This window comes from Otolemur garnettii, unplaced genomic scaffold (genome assembly GCF_000181295.1).
Source record: "Otolemur garnettii isolate 467f Iridium unplaced genomic scaffold, OtoGar3 scaffold00092, whole genome shotgun sequence".
In the NCBI taxonomy this organism is placed as follows: domain Eukaryota; kingdom Metazoa; phylum Chordata; class Mammalia; order Primates; family Galagidae; genus Otolemur; species Otolemur garnettii.
The window spans coordinates 2,155,661-2,177,682 of NW_003852487.1; the positions used below are offsets into that span (position 1 = coordinate 2,155,661).

The 22,022-nt window shown below is 41.0% G+C and overlaps 1 protein-coding gene across 1 annotated transcript in view; it reads right to left on the bottom strand.

Annotated features, from left to right (window-relative positions):
- Nucleotides 1–22,022, bottom strand: part of SDK1 (sidekick cell adhesion molecule 1) — a 1,049,055-nt gene that overhangs the window by 239,250 nt on the left and 787,783 nt on the right. The window contains exons 8-13 of the mRNA XM_003795444.1: nucleotides 15,835–15,918; nucleotides 11,705–11,899; nucleotides 8,881–8,997; nucleotides 6,969–7,136; nucleotides 5,077–5,179; nucleotides 2,800–2,976 (exon numbers count right to left, since the gene is read on the bottom strand). Of these exons, the coding sequence (XP_003795492.1) occupies nucleotides 2,800–2,976; nucleotides 5,077–5,179; nucleotides 6,969–7,136; nucleotides 8,881–8,997; nucleotides 11,705–11,899; nucleotides 15,835–15,918 (844 nt within the window). The remainder of the gene's footprint in view (nucleotides 1–2,799; nucleotides 2,977–5,076; nucleotides 5,180–6,968; nucleotides 7,137–8,880; nucleotides 8,998–11,704; nucleotides 11,900–15,834; nucleotides 15,919–22,022) is intronic.

Below are 22,022 nucleotides of genomic sequence, written 5' to 3' on the forward strand. Positions count from 1 at the left end.
CAGAGGTTGAGAGGCGGGGCAACTGGTCCAAAGTCACACAAGGAGTGAGGGGTGGGCAGGGTGAGTGGCTCTGCAGCCCCACTCTGACTGCCATGGTCACAAGGTGGGATCGAGGGGTTGTCTCTTCAGCTAGGCTTAAACGAGACAAAGTTCAGTGCTGAAGTACTAACCATGGAGCAAACAGAAATGAGAAAAGCCTACCGATGGTCTATTTTTGAAAAGCTTACTTCTAATGCTCCTAATTTCTATATTTAACAAAGTAGCTTTTAACTGAAGTGGAGAGGCAAGGGGAAAACAAGCTTTCAGGCTTTTCTGAAGGACGCCGTTTAGTTGTTTAGCCATAAGGGCCTCTCAGCCCCTTCTGCAACATGAGATTTTTTTCTTGCCTTTTTTTTTTGGTCAGATATGAAAGTTCTCAGAGAAGCACAAAATGCCCTGAAATCACAGATTATTATTATTGCCATTACTATCATCATTACTGATGTTGTAGAGTCAGGTCCTGTTTGGATCTAATGATATAGATCCACAAAAGAGCCTACACCTTTCCCTATTCACTCAGAACTGGAACAGAAGAACATTCATTACACTAACAATTCACAAGGAACAACTGTATTCCAAATCAGTTCTATAACCAGTTGTACCTAAATTGGTTTGAATCACAAATCTGCAAATATTTCTATATTTAGAGATGAGGTGTTTTACCATTACAGAAAGCCTATTATTTTGTACATACAGCAACACTTGCTGAAAAATGTATTTTACTTAGAGGAAATCAAATAAGCAAATAGTAGGGAAGATATGTAAATCAGTAGAACATAAAAATTGTGCAGAATAAAAAGAATGTGCTTCATTGGAAGTATGCAATTTGGCTTCTGCTGACAGAGTCTTTATGAACTGCTAACACTTATTTATTTGATACCAATGATGGATGATCTAAGAGTTCTCAAAGGTAGTTTTAAAAATGTGAATAGCACAATAGATTATGTGAATTCACTGGCCATGTATTCCAACATTATCAAAATGAATAAAAAAAGAAATCCTCAACCTAAGACACAGAACCAGGGGCAGAGCTGGACAGCAACTGCTGGGCACTGACTGCAGGGCTTTGGATAGGACAATCTGGGCACATATGTTTACCCAGGGGATGCCACGGACACATGAGCACTGAAGGTAGGGGAGCAGAAGGAGGGTGCCAGTGGCCCTGACATATACACATTCACTTATTCAGCCATGTTTCAATCAACCAACTGAACAACAGGTGCTTATTAAATACCTATTGTTTACCAAATATTGTGCCTATAGCTGAACCCGACAATCGGGTGAAGCCCACAGAATATACCAGCCAAGCCATGGAGACAGCAGAAGGCTGATGCCCATGGGAAGGGCAGAGAGAGGCAGGGTCAGGAGCTCCAATGCCTGCAGGCAGTGGGGGAGGGGGCCCTGGTCCTCTCAGGCACATTCCCAAAGCTGGAGAACCATCTGTGTGACAGCTGATCCTCTAGGGCCATGGGGACTCCTGTCTCTTCATGACTAACTAGGGTGACCTTTGCTCCCAACAGGTGACTAATGTCTAAAATGTATAAGGGGCCATCCTGGAAAAAGGCAGAGCCAGAGGTAGAATGGAGTATTTTTTCAAGAAGTGAAGGTACTAAAGAGCTTTCTGGACTGGCTGCTACACATCATTAACCTTTTAAATTCCACAAATAGAGGCCAAAGGAAAGCTGTTTGCTTGCTCACACGTTCACGCTTGCATGCAGCAAACACAGAAGGCCACATGCTTAGCACTTGCAAGCATTTTTTCTACTTTTAATCCCCTCAGCTGGAACCTAGGGATTCAAAGATAAATGAGACATGGCCTTTGTACTCGGATTGTTCAAATTCTATTTTTAGGGAATAATTTTTGTATATAGAATCCTGCCAGGGTGAAGGTGGGTAGAGTCTACTAAGAAAAATTTCTGAAAATTGTCTTTTTCTAATGGCTCAGCATGTCAAATGTTAGCCAGGCAGGGGTGGGCTAACATGGCACCCCTAATGGAGGTGGGGGCCCTGACAACTGCTCAGCTTTGATTCTTTATTTTCAGGTTTTACTTTTGTACTTACGTGCTCAGGGAATATTTGAGAAGGCACAACTTTTATAAAGCAAATAAATACATGTTAGACAAATAGAATTGGTCAGTTTCCTGCACTATAAATAAAGGGAGTTGAGGAGAAGAGAGAGCAAAGACAGAGATCAATGGTTTCCCACCTGAACTCTCTGGACCCCCAGGAAGGTCTGAATTGGAAGTAATGGGCAATGTCTGCTGTTTTCAGAATTTCAAAAGACATAATGGAAAGTTATCTATTTACCCATGGAGAGGCAGCTGAGACCAACTTAACTTAAACTCAGAGTCTAGTTGGCTTTTACCTTAGTGGGTTGACCCTGGAATTTTTCACTGATTGGAAGCTCTGACTGGCATTAAGAAAAAAATGAAGTTACTCTTACTTAAACGCAGTGTGGCCAGAATAGGGTATCAATGGGGGAAATATGAAAAACTAGGTGAATGGGGAAATGGGGAGAGAAACCAACAGACTATCCACAGTATATTAATGAAACATGTAAAATGACGAAACATTTTAATTTTGAAGTTTAAAAAAAAGCAAAAAATCCTGTTGATGTACATGTCTCTGTAGCATGATGTGCTGGCTTCTGACCACTGAATTAGGGCACATGTTAAGTGGTACTCGCTTACAAGAGTGCTGGCTGAACGTAGAAGTGCAGATAATTAAGAACTGATTAGTACCAAACACTGAAGTACTCACATCACTTCCAGCCGGGCCGTTCTGGAATCATTTCCTCCTTCAGATATAATGTTGCAGGTGTAGTCACCGATGTCACCTGACCATGTCTGGCTAATAAGGAGGGACCCATCCTTCTCCACCACAATTCTAGAACTGCTAGATGGAGTGATGACCATGTTGTCCTTCCTCCAAATGTAGCTGTAGGCCAAGCAAAGAGTCTTGAGTTACAAAACCCACAAGAGCAGAATCACTGGTCCTTCTTGTTAAAAAGCAAGTAACAGATGACCTTGTGACTATACTAAAAACCATTGAACCATGCTCTTTAAAATGGTAAGTTGCATAGTATATGAATTATGCCTAAAAAAAAAAAAAAAAGGAAAAGGAACCAGATAGTACAAAAATAGATGCTGAAGTTAAAAATAGGGCAATGAAAATAGGGCAAGCTCTGTCTGCGCTTGTTTTAAAGACAGGGGTATGTATAATAGAATCATTTATGTACTTATCTCCTAATAAAATTACACCTAACATTCCTACTGTAGGGATGTTCCCGGAGGAAAGAGTGTTGTCTGGATAGGAGGCAACAATTGTTTAAAAATCCCTAGAGTGTAATCATATAACTCATGGAAAAAATATATCATACCCCATAAACACATTTTATTAAATTCAACCATTCTAGCAGATGGTCTTTAAAATTGCATTTCTCTCTCATTTATTTATGGCAATTTTGGCACATTTTTTTTTCAAATATAGAATCAATTAAGAGCCTGTCCTGTCTTTAGATGTCCATGGGCAGGGCCACTATTCACTGTTGATGGCATGAAAGTGATCAGGCTTTTAAAGTATACCCAATTCCTTTATATTCAAAGCGTATAGACATTTATAAACTACTTATCTGAAATTACTCTGAGACAGAACAGAACTGATTCCACAAGAAGGAAATGAATAGGTTGCTTGCTTTGGGAGTCAGCATTTAGCTGTAATTGTCATGAAGGGTCTCATGTTCCTTGGGACGGAGAAATTCTGGGACCAGGGGAACCCCTAGAGTGAATAATCCTGAGTGAATTCAGGATTATTCCTCATATATATGATATATAATCACACATAAAGAGCTACAAGAAAACCACAAAGATCCAAGGGGATTCTTTTTGAGCTCTCATAGTAGCAGAAAACTCCACATATTTGAAATCATATTCTAAGCCATTTAGAAAAGAATGAGTTCTTTTCCAGGCATGACAATTTTCTCTTAAGAAGCCTCCAAGAATTTTCTAGGTAGTCTTTAACTTACTAGTTTTGTTTGGTTTGTTTTGTATTTGGCATCCTTGTAACTAAACCAAACTTGGTTTTTGAGCCCCGGGAAATTTTAGAGAACCAGATGGAGATATGGACATTTATGATTTGTCAAACACCTGCTCAAGAAGCATGAGAGAACAGCTTAGTCTCTGAATCCAGTTAAGGATGTATATGTGAAAGCCATCCCCCTCTGCTCAGAGTAAAATATCCCAGAAAGCAGGAAGGCATCTTTAATCTACCCATTTGGTTAACTGCATAACTTTTGAGCTAAGACGAGAATGAAATATTATGGTATTTTATATTATGGATTTTTTCTTTTTTGATTTATTTTTGAGGCTGATTCTGAAAATTAAAAACTATTCTGAAAGTGGCTGCTCTTTGGGAAAAAGCTCACCACTGATGCCAACTGTCTAGTGCCATGTGTTTACCTGGAGTGTTATATTATTGACTTTTACTCTCTCAGTCTGAATTCAAAGATAGGATATTACAATTCCTTTAGAAAATCTTCAAGTCACCTAATTTCCTTCTTTTCATGTATTTTCTACTAAGTGTGTTAGGTACTGTGGTTGCCTTTCTTCCATGTACAGGTCCCCTTGCCCCCCATTTCACACTTTCCTTGGAGTAAAGAAAACCCCTCTTGAGTACCAAACAGCTCCCATGTAAACACTGCTAAAATCCTACTCGATCCCTCTGGATTTTTCTCTCATTAACTATCAGCCTCTGACAAGTACATTTTATAGATAGTGTATTAACCTTGGCAGAAAAAATCATGAAAAGCTGTATTGAAGTCATGAAGTGGAACATAGCTCACTGTAAATAATACATAAGGCTAGAGTGGAAAATGGGATTTGTGTGATTAATGATGGAGCCCATGACTCTAAGATGCAGTAATCAGGGATCTGCAGCTGAAATCAAAGTTCCCCAAATTCCTCCTTCCCATCTCAACTTCACTTAATAAGCTCGCAGAATATTAATGAGCCCCAAAGCATTGTGACTGACTGGGCCAACCTGAGAGTGATCCGGGGGTCGTGCGTGGCCCCACACCGTAGCATGGCCATTGTCCCCTTAATTACCACTTGATCCTTGGGAGGACGGACAATGAACGTTCGGTCTGAAAAAAACACAAGCCGCAACTCAGAAGAAAGACAAGTGTCAGAGTTTCTGCCCTCAGGGGGATAATGAATTGGTCATCTAACATTAAAACCTCCAAGTTTCTCTTATCTTGGCAGAACTAGTTCAAATGGAAGTGCTCAGAAACCTTCAGGGAATTGAAAACCAGCCTTCCAACATGTAGCAAAGTAAGCCTACCCACCTGGCCCCTCTAAGTCATCTTTAACTTCAAACACTCCAGGAGAAAATGAGCATGGAAGATCACATACAAATGTTTATCAGGTCTATACGCTTAGTTAAAATTTATATTCTTTCCCAAGTTAATCATCATTTTAATAATTTTTAAAGTTTGCAGAGCACTTTGCCAAATGTTTTCATTTATATTGTTTTATTTACTCCTCACAACAATCTAGTGGAGGCTGTAATATTACCACTCCCAGTTCTCAGTAATGAAAATAGACCTGAGGTCAGCCAGAGTATTATGTCCCACATTACACATAGTCCTGGCCACTCTGGTGCCAGGAGCAGAAACCAGACTTGAGAGACACAGGGCTAAGTTCAAGGCCACACTTGCCTGCTGTTAATGGTGCATCAGAAAAACATCTCTGGGTCTTAGTTTTCTTATGTATGAAAGGGGATGTTAACATCACTAGTGGTTGTACAGAGTAAAATAGGGGAAAATGTTCTGCAAGCCACCACAGTGTTGTATCAGTCATTCTAGTGCTATTATAACTTTGAATCTTTGCAGACCTATAATTTTATGAAGAATGATATACAGAGATTCAGGTATTACTTTTTCATAAGCTTTTAAATGTACACTTATTTTTTAGGGATAAATGACAAATCAGAAGTGTTGAACTCAAATAGAGTAGTAGCTGACAACATAGTGGGAATTTGGATAACTTCTTTTAAACTCATGATGTTTTTAGAATACCTAATAAATTAGAAAGAGTCATTTATCAAAGTGGACACACTATATGATACAGAATTCTAAACAAATATGAAATAAGGAACAATTAGTGAGTTATTTTTAAGAATGGCATTTTAATAAATTATTCACTCAGGCAGGTTAAAATTTTCTACCCTTCTATAGACAGCTTCATGAAAATCTATTATTGAGCATTCTTTTGCATTTTCAAACAATGTGTTATAGTAATACAGATTTGGATGAAGCAGAGAGGAAAAAGTACATTGGCAATTGAAGCTATTATTTAAAAAAAGGTGATGGGGAATTAAATATTCCAATGCTTATGTTCCAGAGAACAATTTATTCTGCATTTCAAAAACTTGCATTATGGATAAAATAAGAATGGCAAAATTTGGAGAAACAATAAAGAATTCTTTTAGTTCATTCCCTGCTACCTAAGGAGCATTCATTGTTAATATTTTAGAAGTGTTTTACTTGGTCATAATAATTCCATAGAGAGATATACATTCTTTAGGATTTTAATTCTTACTTCAATTTTCTTATAAAATGCTAATAAAATTAACTAACATATCGGTTTTGTTATTTGATCTAGTTTGGTATTATATTCCTACTCTAATGACTTTAAAAAGTCAATCTTTTATCTCTCCTGAAACATCCCCATTAGATCTTTGAATACATTTTCTAATTATTCTAGAATCTGAAAAATTAATTACGCAACAGATTTCTATAAAAATGTTGTAAAAACAATCATTCTCTTCTGATTAAATTAGAAAGTCCAAGGGCATACTGACATCCCCCAAGTAAGATGACAAGGTGATTAAACTATGATTAATAGAAGGTTCACAAAGACCATGGTCCTTACTCCATACGATGAGCATTGCGGATGCGTTGAGGGAGCCCTCTGAGTTAGCTGCATAGCAGGTGTAATTGCCAGCATCCTGGATGAAGACAGGGGTTATCTGAAGACCTCCAGATTCAAGAAGCATAAACCTAGGAATCTGGACGGAGCCACTGGCTAATATGTGGTTTTCTGAAGAACAATAAATGGGGATGTTAGAACCACAACCCTTGTTAGAAGGGAAGATAATGTTCAAGCCATACCTAAGAAAATAGCTTAAGGAAATAATCAGAATAAAGTAAAAATTGTATGCACAGAAATAACTAAAGCAGTTTCTTTCAGTATTATTTAGAATAACAAAATCTGAGAACACTCTAATTGCTCAATATACAGAGATTTGGTTAAACAAATTTGGCCCCTGTATGTGATTATTACCATTGAGTGACTAACTTGTATTTTTCTTTCTATCTATGAGTATTTGAACATTTTCCATATAAAGCTATTAGGATGTTCAAAATCAGGAAAGAAAAAAAAAAAGAAAATATATAAAAGAAAAGAAAACCCTACTCTTCTTCTTATTCATCTGTAGTTTCTCAGATCTTCATGTTTACAAGTTATGCCTGAGTGTGTGAAATGTACCTTTGAGACTTGAGAAGCCACCATTCAGTTTTCTAGTAGTATGGAAAAGAACTTTGGAAGTTTCACCCAGATATAGTTCCCCAAGTATGATTGGTGAACTCATGTGAATCAACACGGTTCAGCACAGATTTGATAAGGGTGGACATTTCACTGCTCAATTGGTGGCACGTGTGAAGGGGCTGTGAGAACTGCAAAGGCAGCTGTGATGTTGATGCCACTATTCATAGGAATAGAAAACATAGTTTGAACTAAGCTCTCCTCACCAAACTGAAGAGGGCATAAAATGACGCTGTGCTACAAGTAAACTTCTTTCCTTAAACATGATTCTAAGGAAGAACTCCTTCATTTCACAAATGAGAAAGCTGGATTATAGTGGTGTTACTTCATATCTAATACTTAACATTTTAGGGCTGGGGACAGTGGCTAGCAAATGTAATCCCAGCACTTTGGGAAGCCAAGGCATGGATTTTGAGACCAGCATGGTGACATAGAGAGACTTCGTTTCTACAAAACTAAAAAAAAAAAATTATCTAGGCATGGTAGCACATGCCTGTAGAAGCAGCTAATTGAGAAGCTGAGGGCAGGAGGATCCCTTGAGTCCAGGATTTTGAAGTTGCAGTGAACTGTGAGTGTACCCCTGCATTCCGGCCACAACAGAGCAAGACCCTGTCTTAAAAAAAAAAAAGAACACTAGCCAGGTGCAGTGGCCTCCAAGAAGTGGGTGGCGGGAGGCCGAGGTGGGTGGATTGCCCAAGCTCACCCACCTGCCACTTGCTCTGGCTCAGGCTGGGTTCAAGACCTCATCTCTAAAAACAGCTGGGTGTTGTGGCTAGTGCCTGTAGCCCCAGCTACTTGGGAGGCTGAGGATCCCTTTCACCCAAAAGTTTGAGGTTGCTGTGAGCTGTGATGCCATAGCACTCTACCAAGGGCAACAAAGTGAGACTCTGTCTCAAAAAAAAAAAAAAGAACATTTTAAGGAACCCTAAAATAAGCCTATGGCACTCTATGAAGAGCTTATCACACAACCATTCTTCTTTTCTTACAGTCTGCTTCCTTTTCTAGAAGGCAGGAGTCCTTTCTGTCCTATTTCTCCTTGTACCCTTGGCATCTAGCTCTTGGTAGGCATTCAATAAATGGTTATTTAATCTTTACTGAGTGAGTAAATGAATGAATGAATAAACAAGGTAAGAATAATAAACACAATCGTTAGTCCAGTAGGTTCATTTTCTACACTTCTTTCTTTAAACATGATTCTAAGGAACAGCCTTGGCTGTTTTGGAAAACAGAAGCCACCTACCTCTCTTCCATGTGATGGCAGGTTTGGGAGCCCCAGACACCTCACACCTCAGAATGGCTGTCATCCCATCAGTGACTGTGGTGTCCTCAGGACGCTGGGTGAATACTGGAGCTATATCTGGTAGAGGAGTTAAATAGTGAAATGATCAGCATATCATCCCTCAGATACTCAAGCCAGCCCAGTGGAGTATTCCATATGGGCTTTATAGAGCCAATCACAGAGAAAACGGCAGCAATAAAAAATGAAAACCTTTCAGAAGTGACTATAACCCTCCATTACTCGTCTCCCAGGAATTACCTATCTTTGTTTACAACCTGAAGAGAAAATGCAGTCTCCTAAGATAATGTATACACAAGCAGGAAGAGTAGGGCCCGGGAAGAACAGTTTTAGACGGATGTTAAAAGAGGAGAGACATTTATTTAGATAAACCAAACAAACTGCTTTTATTCTTTGAATAAAAGAAAAAAAAAGCTAATTTTTGAATGTAAAATGTCATCCACAAGATGGAACTTTCACATTTTCTAAAGTCTACTCTGTAAATCAAAATAGCCAGGTTTCAAAGACTTTACTAAAGACCCAATTCTGGGAGGTGTTGTGAGCCCCAGGTGCCAGAGCACATGTTCGCAGTGATCTGTGTCTCCCAAATTTGTCGAGAGGTCTCACAGTGCCCAGGACACAGCTGCTGCCTTTTCCTTCTTGGGTGAGAATCCTGGAAACCATAGCAAGTCCTCATGACTCTGCCTCCAGAACACATCCTGAAGCCTGTTGGTCACCTGTGACCACTGGAGTTCCATGTCTTATTTCACAGGGCTCCTAACTGGTCTCAACACTATTGTACTTGCTGCACAGTCCATGTGACACCCAGCCTTGGGGTGCCCTTTGATGACTACAGAAGACTTCCTGCCCTGCCCCTGCTCCACTCAGAGCTCCTGAAGCCTCCAGGTACCAGCTTGCTTAGACCCCCATCCAGTAGCCTTCCCCCAAGGCCACCTTGCTCATTGTCAGGCTCTTGGTCAGGCTCTAGCCCATCTGCCTCCAAACTTGTTCTCCATGCTATGATATGCCTGTCTCCAGAATTTCATAGAGCTGGTTCCTTCCTGCTTTCATGTCTAACCCCAGAGAGACCCTCCCTGACCACTATGCAGGGGAGATCCCTCCAACTATGCAGCTTGCTGCCCCAACCTGTCAGGCAAAAGGCACTGGGCCCCTGCTGTCTTTCTTCTCCCCTAGGACTCTCTGTCCTGGAGCATAGGAGCCTCGCCTGTCTTTCTTAAAGCTATGCACTTAGACCCTGACCTTTGGGGCCTAATAGAGATGCTCAATAACTGTTTGCCAAATGAGTGAACAAACATGAATTTTTTTACACATTTTCCTTTCATTAAAGGTATTTAGTCTATACTTACAAAAGAGATACCTTAGCATTATCATAGTCATTTATTTATTTGTTCACTCACCAAATTGCCATGGTAACCAGATTAAATAGCACTTGCATTTAAATTTCCAATCTCATCCTGATGAGCAACCTGTAAACTGGGCTGGGTTGGTTCCATTTCAAAGGAGGAGGAAACAGAGGTTGAGAGAGGTGAAGTGACAGATGTGCTCAGGTCACCTTCTCTTCTCATCCCTAGGCCTCTTACTGGAGTGGAGGCTGGCAATCTACAACCTGTGGACCAAATCCAGCCTGCTGCCTAGTTTTGTAAATAAAGTTTTATTGGAACACAGCCATTCCCATTTGCTCAGAATTGTCTATGGATACTTTTTCACACTGCTATAACAGAGTTGAGTGTTTATAGCAGAGACCTAAAACATTTACTGTCTGACCCTTTGCAGAAAAAGCCTGCTGATCCCTGCCCAGAACATCTTGGCCCATTAGTGTAAGATGGGCTTTAAATAATTCTAAGTGCTCAAAACCCAGTTTCTGGTGTAAGTACCCAATATTATTTCTACTGTTTGAATTAATATTAGTTCCCTATGCTCCAAACTGGAGACAGACTTGACCCCTGGACAAGATTCAAGGAAGTGGTCCCTAGTTTACCAAAACACATGTAGGGATCTTTAAATAGTTTGTCACTCTCTTCACAAGCTCTGGCTGTAAAAGCCAGGTACACAATGACATTGATTTCCTTTCTCAAACAGCTCTCACACCAGAGGATATCAGCATTTTGCTTCCAAAAGGGCAAACATGAAAGGTGTAATTCCATAATCACTAAATTCTACTTCATTTTAGAAGAACAATATTATACAACTATGAAGATTAAAAAGAAAATCCACAGATACAATGAAAACCTTTACTTTTATTTTATTTTTCAAAGACAGAGTGCCAAGGTATTTCTGTTAATGGGATAATAAAAGAAACTCACAAAAGAACTATAATTGTTCAATAAAACTAAAATAGAGAATGAATATAAAAAATAGAAAAAAGATCAAAAGAAAAAGATTAGGAGTGAGCTATTCATTCAAAAGCCCTTCCAATTCCATCCAGGAAAATGGGGAATTTTTTCTCTACTTCTCAAGAAAGAAGAAGGCTTAGCGCTGGTAAAAGTGAGTGAGGCTCTCCCAAGAGCAGCAAGGGCCTGGGGAGGGTGTGTGGAGAAACAGCAGGTGTTTTCACTCTCATGGTCTTCAGCAGAGCTTCTCTTCAGGAACCCCAGTAGGTTAGAACATGCCTGAGGTGTAGCTCTCCTTGTCTGGCTACTTCTGGCCACATCATCCTGTCTGTTTACCTTGAGGGGGGTGGAGGGGCCTAAGCAGACAGTACCATTTTCTGTGTGTGTCCCTGGGCAGAGTTTGGAAAGCTCAGGCTCTGCTGATGGGCAGTACTCACTGGTTACGTCCAGGTAGGTATGGGTCTGAATCTCCCCTCCTTCATTACTGGCAAAACACTGGAAGATTCCAGAGTCCTCTGGACACAGCTTCTGTATGCGCAGGCCTCCACTTGAGAGCACTTTGTATCGAGGATTCTGGAGCTTGCTGATGGAGACAGCATCCTTGTACCATTGGAGGGTAGGGAGAGGGACCCCTGTGTAGAAATGGAAATAAATGTCATTTTGAAAAATTAATTCTTTACATGAGGACTGAAGCAGAATTACTTTAAAGGCTAACATGGCAGTATTTTAATAGGCATTTTCTCATCTATTATTCCTTTCAACTACCTGTAAGGAGCTTATTTCTAATCTTATCTGAAGAAATCAATACAGAGAGGTGTTAAAAAGTGAAGGGAGCCTGGGCTGGAGTTCCTTCCAGGCCCCACATGTTTGTGCTCGTGTTTGGAAAGAAAGCAATTTCAGCTGTGATTGACTTCAGGCTTCAGACTGAGATGGATGCCTCTTCTGGTCTGCAGTGCCTAATTCTGCCACTGTGCAGGAAGGAATGGGCACAGGGTCACCAGTAGGACATAGGTCACATCCCAGGGCTGCCTCTCTCTGACAATGTCTGCTTGAACAAAATACTTGACCTGTCTTTGTTTCCATTTCCTCATACATAGGTAAGGCAATACTCATACTCCAAAAGGCTGTGAAGAGTAGACGTGTATACATCGGTACAGAAAGGCTTGTGGTGAGTGCTCAATGGACAGTGTCATTGTTCATGACTTCAGCTAATGACAATAAAATGAATGCCATCTTTTAAACATACTGTGTTGAAGGAGTTGGATATCAATGACCTTAATGTAACTCTGCTATATCAGAGGAGTGATTTATTAGGTTAAGTAACAAGCACAGGAGATCCATCTGGTTAAAGGTCCAGGTGACACAGAGGTATCACATAGTGCATGTGGGAAAAGCTGGCTCAGTCCAAGAGACAGAGCAAGTCTAGATCATAGGGAGGAGGGGCTGCAGGATGACTCTATTTTTGTATCCCAGGAGTGAAGTGAGATAAGAACATGGTAAAGAGGTAGATCAAGGGGTCTGGAGGGTCAGACTGAGGCCAAATGTACCATAACCCTCCTCACGGCTCCTCTACCTCCATGGTGCCACAGCAGGAAACAACATCTCTAGTCATCGAGGGTGGAGCTGCACATGGTCTAACCAGCCCTGAATCAGGTTAGGGACTGGGGCTGGGAGTGGGTACACAGTGTACAAAAGACACACTCACAAAGGCAGAAAGAACCTGGGTTGCAAATGAAGGGACTTATTCTTGGCCTGAGAACATGAGGACCGCTGTTGCTTGTCCTCTGGTGGCTATGGTCAGTACCTAGAGCTCAGGTGCTGGTGAATCCATGCTGCCACACTGCTCCCACAATGGCCAGGTGTGTGTGGGACAAGCCCTAACCAAGGAAACTTGAGGCCCCTTCTCTAGGTGGCTTCTATGAGCAGCCAGGGTGACCAGCAACAGTGGCAGACTGCTTTTCAGAGACCTCCCTCTCACTCTTCCTGAAGTCAAGATGGGCCCCACCCACCCAGTAATAGTAATGGGAAGAATAGAGAGCCTCATATAAAATTAGATCAAAGAACACAAGATAAAAATGTCTAGAGATATGGTGGGCACATGTATGTCTGTTGTGAGCCCATGGGAGAAGTGAGGAGCTATCTAGATTTACTTCCAGATCTCAGGTTCTGTACCTCAGTTTCCCTATATATAAAATGGGCTTAAACAAAAATATATCTTGACATGATTCTGCAGAAAGCATACCCAAGTCCCCTGATTTGAGATGCTGTGTAAGTAGGTGTCAGATGCCTACTTCAATAAATAAAGTTAATGTCACGGAATATTTCGAGATAACATATTCTCAGATTCTGTTCCTTGCCTTAATTATGTTTCCTGTCACTTTTCATTAAATCAGGAAATTAAAAAAAATCCATTTGAAGGTAAAAGCATAACCAATTCACATAAAAATCTCATAATAGCAGTTACATAATGGAGTTTTCATAAAGAGTAACTACCTCACCTGCTGCTATAGTTTCACTGTCAAAATTAAAGGAAAGGGGGAAATTATACAATGGCAGTGCAATGTTGAAAGACCTGTTCCATCTATATTTGTAAGTCTATACTTAACAAGCAGTCTACTTTGTAGATATGCAAAAAAAGTATTCTTTCGGCTTGGTGCCTGTAGCTCAAATGGCTAAGGCACCAGCCACATACACCAGAGCTGGCGGGTTTGAATCGAGCCCGGGCCTGCCAAACCACAGTGACAATTACAACCAAAAAAAAATAGCCAGATGTTGTGGTGAGCACCTCTAGTCCCAGCTGCTTGGGATGCTGAGGCAAGAGAATCACTTACGCCCAGGAGTTGGAGGTTGCTGTGAGCTATGATGCAATGACATTCTACCCAGGGTGACAACTTGAGGCTCTGTCTCAAAAAACAAACAAACAAACAAACAAACAAAAAAAAACCCCAAAAACAATAACAAAAAAAGTATTCTCTTGTCAAAGGGAGAGTTTAAGATTGTCATTTATTGAAAAATAATTGTTAGTACATAGGGAACTAGGAGTGTTTCTATTTGGGGGAAATTTAATGCCATAAACAGAAATCTTATCCCCCACAGTATTGTATACTCTTATTTCTAAAATATAAACACTCTAAATATTTTATAGCTTCACATTCACAGAGTTGTTGGCTTAAAGAAGCTAGCACTTATACAAGAAAAAGAAAAATGCAGCCACAGGAAGAGAAATACTTCCAGTTGAAATGTATATTGGTCTTCTCCCACCGGCTCTACCCCTTCTTAGAACAGAGAACAGAAACAGAGCAGATCTGCAGACAGTAGCCATTGTGCACTGACCAGGAGCTGAGACCCAGAACCACTCACTGAACAAGTCCTGTGGGACACAGCAGGTGCTACACAAACATGGTGGGCAGAGGAAGGGTCTTCATCTCCAGCTGTGCTGTCATTACTATAAGGAGTGACAATCCACTCACTTTTAGAAATGAAAAATGCCGTCCTTATGGTTATACCTACAGATCAAAGGCATTTGTTCTATGCCATGGGCTCTCAGGTGTTGGGGGTAGTCAGGTGTCCTGGCAAGAGCACAGGCTTTGGTGGCTGATAGTTTTGGCTTTGGATCTGTCTCCATTACCACGTAACCCTGGTAAGTTAGTTATCAAGTATTTCAGGGACAACTCCTACATATCAGACACTGTACAATGATTTTACAAGAGAAGTATCACATTTCATCTTTGTGGCTCTGGGCCATGAGCAAGTTACTTAACTTTGCTTTCTAGGGCTCAGCTTTCCTCTGTGTACAGTGAGATAATAATCTCTCTGTTATAGAGCTGTTTTAAAGATTTACAAGATTGGTAGTAATCTTTACCCTCTAAGCTCTTAGAGGGTTGGAGAAAATACCCATCCTTAAGATGAACAGGTATGAACAAAAAAGAAAAGGTCCTTTTCATTTCTTGACAGTGGCCAAACACAAGCTCTGTTAATGAAGTTGTCTTGAAAAACCTGCCCATACTAGGAGGTGTTACGTAACTACCTGTGCTACCCAAGGTGACTTGGTGACCGTGGTAGCTAATCAAGGCACAGGTGGGAATGAAGGGTGGGATTACCTAAGTAACAGTGGAAAAGTTGATCCAAAGCTGAAAAAGCAAAAAAAAAAGAAATAAATTTCCTATTTAAAAAATGTAAAATGTAAAACAATCTGCATTCCTATAGAGAAAATTAAAATTATTTGGTCATCAGTCCCGTTCACCCCATGGATGAGAACAAACTTTCTGCCCCAGGCCCTGGTGGGTCAGGCTCTTGGAATCAGAACCTCTAAAGGGAAGTCAACAAAATATGACTGTGTCCTCCCTTGGCCTCTGCTTGGGAAGTGTGTCTCTGTTTTACAGATGAGAAAACAAAGCTCAACAAGGTCAAACACCTTGCCCAAGGGCACATGTCCAGTGACTGAGTTCTATTCTACTCCAAAGCCATACACAATGCCTCCCCAGAACAATGAAAATTCTGCCTTGAGAAAATTTTGCCTTCATTCCTCCTCATCATAGCTCCCTGCCCAATAGCTCTGCACACTCACCCATGGCTTGACATATGATGTCCACTGTTTCTTCCACTTCAACAAGAATCCGACTTTCAGGTTCAGCAGTAAAATATGGTGGCTCTTTAAAAGAGGAAAAAAAAAATAACCCCTAAGCAACAGAAGAAGGATATGTCAGAGGCCATACAGCCTAAAATAGTTTAAGCTCCTTTCAAAACTACTTTTTTAAATTTCATCATTAGTTACCATCATACATACAAACTAGAATTCAGTGAGCAGAGGCCAAAGGCAATTTGTAGTCTAGGGTTTCAGAAGGCAAATTACTACTCAGGGTGATGGTTACTTTTCAGTTTATGAGCTTGAATCATGGAATATCTTAATTCACATTTTAGAAGGACTATCCCAAGAGGTTCATAAAGGTTTATATTTACAGCACAGTATTTTATAGGCTAGTTTGCTTCAGTATCTAAACTAAACACCAACTCATGAAGCATGTCAAATAAAGTGGTGTAGCAAGGCACCCAGCCTGTATCAAGGAACAGTACACCTATTAACATATTTTTTAAAGTCATAGCAGTTCTTCTCCAAAATATAGATTTAATATGTCAATGGAATGCAAATAATCAAAAAGGAAACTATCTTTGAGTAGTAAAGGAAACTCTTAACCACGTATCTATCTCTAGATACTCTATTTGCCTGTTCAACAACAACAAAATAACAGTTATATTAAACAATGAATTTCCTTGGAGAATAAATTGCAATATTTTTCTTAGTTTATTCAGCAAAAATTCAGCAGAGGCATGGAAAAATTTGTCAAGTATTAAGGTGGTAGTGATCTCATTATCATGATAACAAAAGGCTGTTGTATTCACTGCCTGTATGATAATTAATTTCTGGGAACTGTCTTCCAGAGTGGTTTATTTTCATCGTAACTGGGTTGAATGTGGATAATATAGCTTGGCTTGCCTTCTATATTGACTGTATCCTTAAAACAAGGTAGAACCTAAGTGAGGAAAAAGAAAAATGAAAACTTGGCATTTCAAAGAAATGATTAAGGAGGAAAGCTGAGGGCTTCTGAATGGAGGCAAAGTTAGGTATCAATTCTGCAATTACCTGGACCACTCATGCAGAAACAATCTGCTTGACTTATCCACTCTGACTGAGGACATGGCTGTACACTCCCTTGATGGAAGCAGAATCCTCTACTTAGGTTTTGTGTGTATAGACTAGGCCTAAAGATTTAGTGTCTACCTTTTCCAAGATGATCTTCATCGTACACTCATATATTCCCTATTCAGCCACATTTCCTTAATCAATAGTAATGAAGGCAGCATTATTTATATTCTAACTACACAGTAGCTGCATCTGTCAAGGCCATGTGTGTGGGTCCTGACCCATATTCATCAGTGAATGCTGAGTCAATACCTACGGTCATGGTCTGATTAAAGGATATGAAGGGAAAAGGAAAACAATACATTTAACATCAACATTTGCTTATGATTAATTACAGTTTTCCTTTTCTTAGTTATCCATTTTATTTTTAGATAACTAAAAATAAAGAGTCACATGCAGAGATAACACTGAAAGCTCCCATGGACCCTTTACTCAGTTTCCCCAATAGTAACATCTTGCAAAACTGTAGCACCTTGTCACCTCCAGGACACCATCAACCTGTCTTATCCAGATCTCCCTAGTTCTGCTCTGCTCAAGTGTGTGTGTGAGACAGAATACATGTTTAAGGTTCTGTGCAACATTATCGAATGTGGTTCATATGTCCACTAGCACTCAAAACACAGACCTCCCATTACCAGGATGTGGCCTTTCCATAAACATGACCCACAGCTGGAAACCTCTGATCTGTTCTCTATAAATTCATCATCCCACGAATGTTATGTAAATGGGAGTATATAGTATGTAAACTTTGTAATTGTTTTTTCCACTCAGCATGATTCCTCTGAGATTCATTCAAGATGAGTCACACTTTGATAACATAAAGTCCATGTATATATACACAAATGATCAGTAGCAATACAACCAGACTACTTTCTCTGAGGTATCAACTATGGACACTATCTGGTACAATGCCCTGCAGCCTCTCCTCAAGGATGGGACTTGAGGAGTCAGAAGTGAGGGCCCTTTGTACTCTGACTATAACTGGCTTGGAATGAAGAAGCACACAGCTCTGGGGCTGGCACAGTGGATTATAGAGCTCCAGGCCTGGCCAAGGCTACTCCTCTCTGAGTGTGGGCCTTTCTCAACCCCTCCATTTACTACACAGGGTTGTCACATATCATACCCATCAGACTCCAGCACCCTGGCTTGGCAAAGCCAGTAGCCTAAACCTGTAGAAGTTTTAGTGATTCAATACTAGGAAGGCTGAGGATGGCATAGGTAGGGCATATTTGTCACTTCTGATGCTCTTGCCTTGTTCCAGAGGCCTTTCAGGTAGCCTAGAAAGTGACACTGGGGTGGCACTGCCACAGGTTCTAAAAGCTCACAGACCCAGGCAGCTCCTGGCCCTCATTCCAGCACCTCCTCACCTTGCACAGGTGCAGTTTCTCTCAGTGCAAATTACCCTAACTCCATAGGTACTCAGTTCTCTCCCCATCCCTACACATGGTCTGCCATCAGGAAAACAAGTTGGAAATACCAGGCCCATCAACCAGGAGAAGCCTGTGAGCTGGATGGTGAGGAAATGCTTTGTGAATTAGCCATCCAGTGCATAGACTTTTCCTACCACTTAATCTTCAAGGGGCAAAAGAGTGAGCTAATCAGTCACAACTCATTCTTGAAAGGGTACACTGCCAATGCAGACTGATGCTAGACTTTCATAAATTGATCACAATTGCTGCTAATAAGACTGGGGACTGAAATGAACACTCCTATCTTTTGTGAAACAATATGATGACATCTAGAAAAGTTCTTGTGCCCTCTGTGAAATCGGAGCATTAAGAAGAGGTCAGGCACAAACTTCTAGGTCCCCAATATTAGACCAGAAGGTGGAGAGACCTCCTATTCAGTCCCCAAGCCAAGGACCTCTATTGCCCCATTCTTCAAAACACCAGGGTGATAAGTGCAGGTTTTGGCCTGGTAGAGACACCATGGGGAAGGGGTGCCCACGCATATGTCCTGAGTAGGGATCACTGCAAGATCCCAAGATTCTCTTGGCTCTGTCCTTCCTTCTCAGAAAGCAGCAAATCCCATGCTGTACCACTGGCCAACACTGTCCACATTGTCCATGGTGGTGGACAGACTAGTCCCCAAAGACGTCCACACCCAACTCCCAGCAGCCTGTGAATATGAGCTGTCATGTGGCAAGAGAGACTCTATAGAGGTGATTACAGTATCCAACCCTGTAATAGGGGGATTGTTGTGGATTAGCTGAGGGGGGCAGTCTAATCATATGAGCCTTTAAAAGCAGAGAACTTGCTCCAGTGGGAAGTGGGAAAGAGGAGGCAGAAGGGAGAAGAGGGAGGTTTTAATGTGAGAAGGACTTAGCATGCTGCTGCTGGCTGTAGAGGTGAGGGTGACTGCGAGCCGGGGAGTCTACGGCTTCCAGAGCCTCAGATGATCCCTGGCCAACAGCCAGTCGCACAGCCACACGAACTGAGCTCTGCCAGCAATTAAAGGAGCCTGGCAGTAGAATCCCCCACAGCCTCCAGGTAGGAGCCAGTCTAGTCAATGCCTGCAGCCAGTGAGACCTGAACAGAGAGGCCACTGAGCCCACCAGATGTCTGACCTACAGGCCTGAGAGTGCTGACACATTTGTATTATTTTGAGCTGTTAAATTTGTTGTCCATTCCTATAATAGCAATAAAAATGTAATTACCCACCTATTCCTTCTGCATGGAATATCTTTCTCAACTCTTTTGTTGGCAAATTTGGACTCTACCTTTAAAATTCAGTCCACTGCTTTTGTAAAGCTTCCTTGCCTTCCTGAGGACACTGCACCCCTCTGACTCTGACAGCCCATATTCATGTGATGTGCCTATATGTCTACCTCCAACACATTGTATGTTTCTTCAGAGAAAAATGTTGTCTTAGTTATTGCTGTATTTTTTTCTTTTTGAGATAAGGTCTTGCTCTGTCACCCAGGCTAGAGTATAGTGGTGTGATCATAGCTTATTGCAACTTCCAACTCCTGAAGTGAAGCTATCCTCCCATCTCAGCCTCTCAAGTAGCTGGGACTAGAATAACTATGCCACCACATCTGGCTAATTTTTTAAAAAACAATTTTTTGTAGGAACAGGGGTCATGCTATGTTGCCTACTCTGGCCTCAAACATGTGGCTTCAAGCAATTTTACCACTGTGGCTTACAAAAGTGCTGGAATTACAGGCAGTACCACTGTGCCTGGTCCACCTCTGTATGTTTAGAAGCTATCATAATTTCAGAGAAGATACTTAAAAACTACTGGAAAGCTGGGTATGGTACCTCACACCTATAATCCTAGCACTCTGGGGGACCGAGGCAGGTGGATTGCCTGAGTTCATCAGTTCAAGACCAGCCTGAGCCAGAGCAAGACCTCATCTCTAAAAATAACTGGGCGTTGTAATGGGCACCTGTAGTCCCAGCTACTTGGGAGGCTGAGGCAAGAGACTCACTTAAGCCTAAGTGTTTGAGGTCGCTGTGAGCTGTGACATGATGGCATTCTAGTGAGGGCAACAAAGTGAGACTATCTCAAAAAAAAAAAAAAAAAAAAACCTACCAGAAGATAGATGGAGACTACTGAAGATCTTAAAATACCTTAAACTTCTTTAGAATAGGAAATAGGTCTTCTTTGTCTTTGTAAATCCCCTTTCTTCATCTTTTGCCCATGCCAGCATTGACTGAGTGCCTTATATACACTATAAGCTTGGAAGATGACTGGTAAGTAAGCAAAGAAGACAGAAGAAAGCAAGAGAGCCTGGAAGTACAGGCAGGATGGGGAATAGCAGTCACCCTCCCCCACTCCTTCAAAGACAAAATCCTGCCCTGTCTTAGGGTGCTGAGAACTGGCAAGTCACTTAAACATCACTTGGTCTTTGGTTCACACAAATTCACCTCTGATTTTGGAAGGAGTTCTTTAAAACCTATGTTTTCTGAGCTTCATTTGGATAAATTCAATAGTTTGAATACAGCATCAATAACTAACATAGGTACTTTTAATACAGGTCATATGGGAAACCTATTTTAAAAAAAGACATCTTAAGTTTATCTTAAACTGAGATGACTGAATAATAAGGCGGGCACTCTCTGTACAGTTCCACAAGTGAGGGATTATTCTTGGTCTGGATTGGTGGTGGGAGCCCTTCACTCTTAATCTGGGCAGAGGGTCTGCCATATGCCAGGACAGCCTCTACCTAACACCTGCCCAGTGGCCCTACACTTCCCACCACCTGAGCATGGATTGGACTGTATCTGACTGCCTTGTGAAGGTACTGTCCTCTACACAAGAACTTCAGTGGCTGGGCCTGGGGCTACTGCTTCACTGTTTCCAACACCAGCATGCGGTCTGGGATGTGAAACTCGTATCTGTAATAAATGGGAGAAGGGAAGGAAGAAACAAGGATGTTATGAAGGAAGGAAGAAAGGGAGAGAGGAAAGGAGGGAAAGGATTTTATGTTGGAATGTGAACTTTTAAGAAGTGCTCAGTTTCAGCTTTAAAGACTTTATGTCATAGCTACTGAATAACTTCTCAGTTGTAACATTGGTATCAGTTATGAGATGTTACAAGTAATTTGTTATCTTGATAATAGATATTAATAATACTTAAGATATTCAAATTTCTGAGTGATTTGCATAGAAGAAAATCAGCATAGATGTGAGACAGAGATAACTCTCTATAACAGTTATTCTCACCCTCCCAAGTTTTTGAGTGGGTGGAAAAGAGCTGGGTGCTAAGATATGAATAGTCCTGGGAGTCAGGCAGGCATGTGCATGGCCCTGCTATGTGTGTGGTGAGGAGGAAATGCTGACTGCCAGTCTGGAGGAGAGGTGCATATACCACATCACACTGAGTCTAAGATACTGCAAGCGTTATCATAGAGCTATGCCAAGAGCAAACAAACATGCTACTTCAGTGTTTCTGCGACAGACGTTTCTTCATTTAATCATCAAGATATGAGCTGGTATCTTTTCTACATTGTCTCTATTCCATGAATGTGGAAATTGAGGCCAAGAGAGGCAAAGATACTTGTTCAAGTTAGTGAATAGTTATGTCAGAATTTGGACCTATTTCTGTCCCCA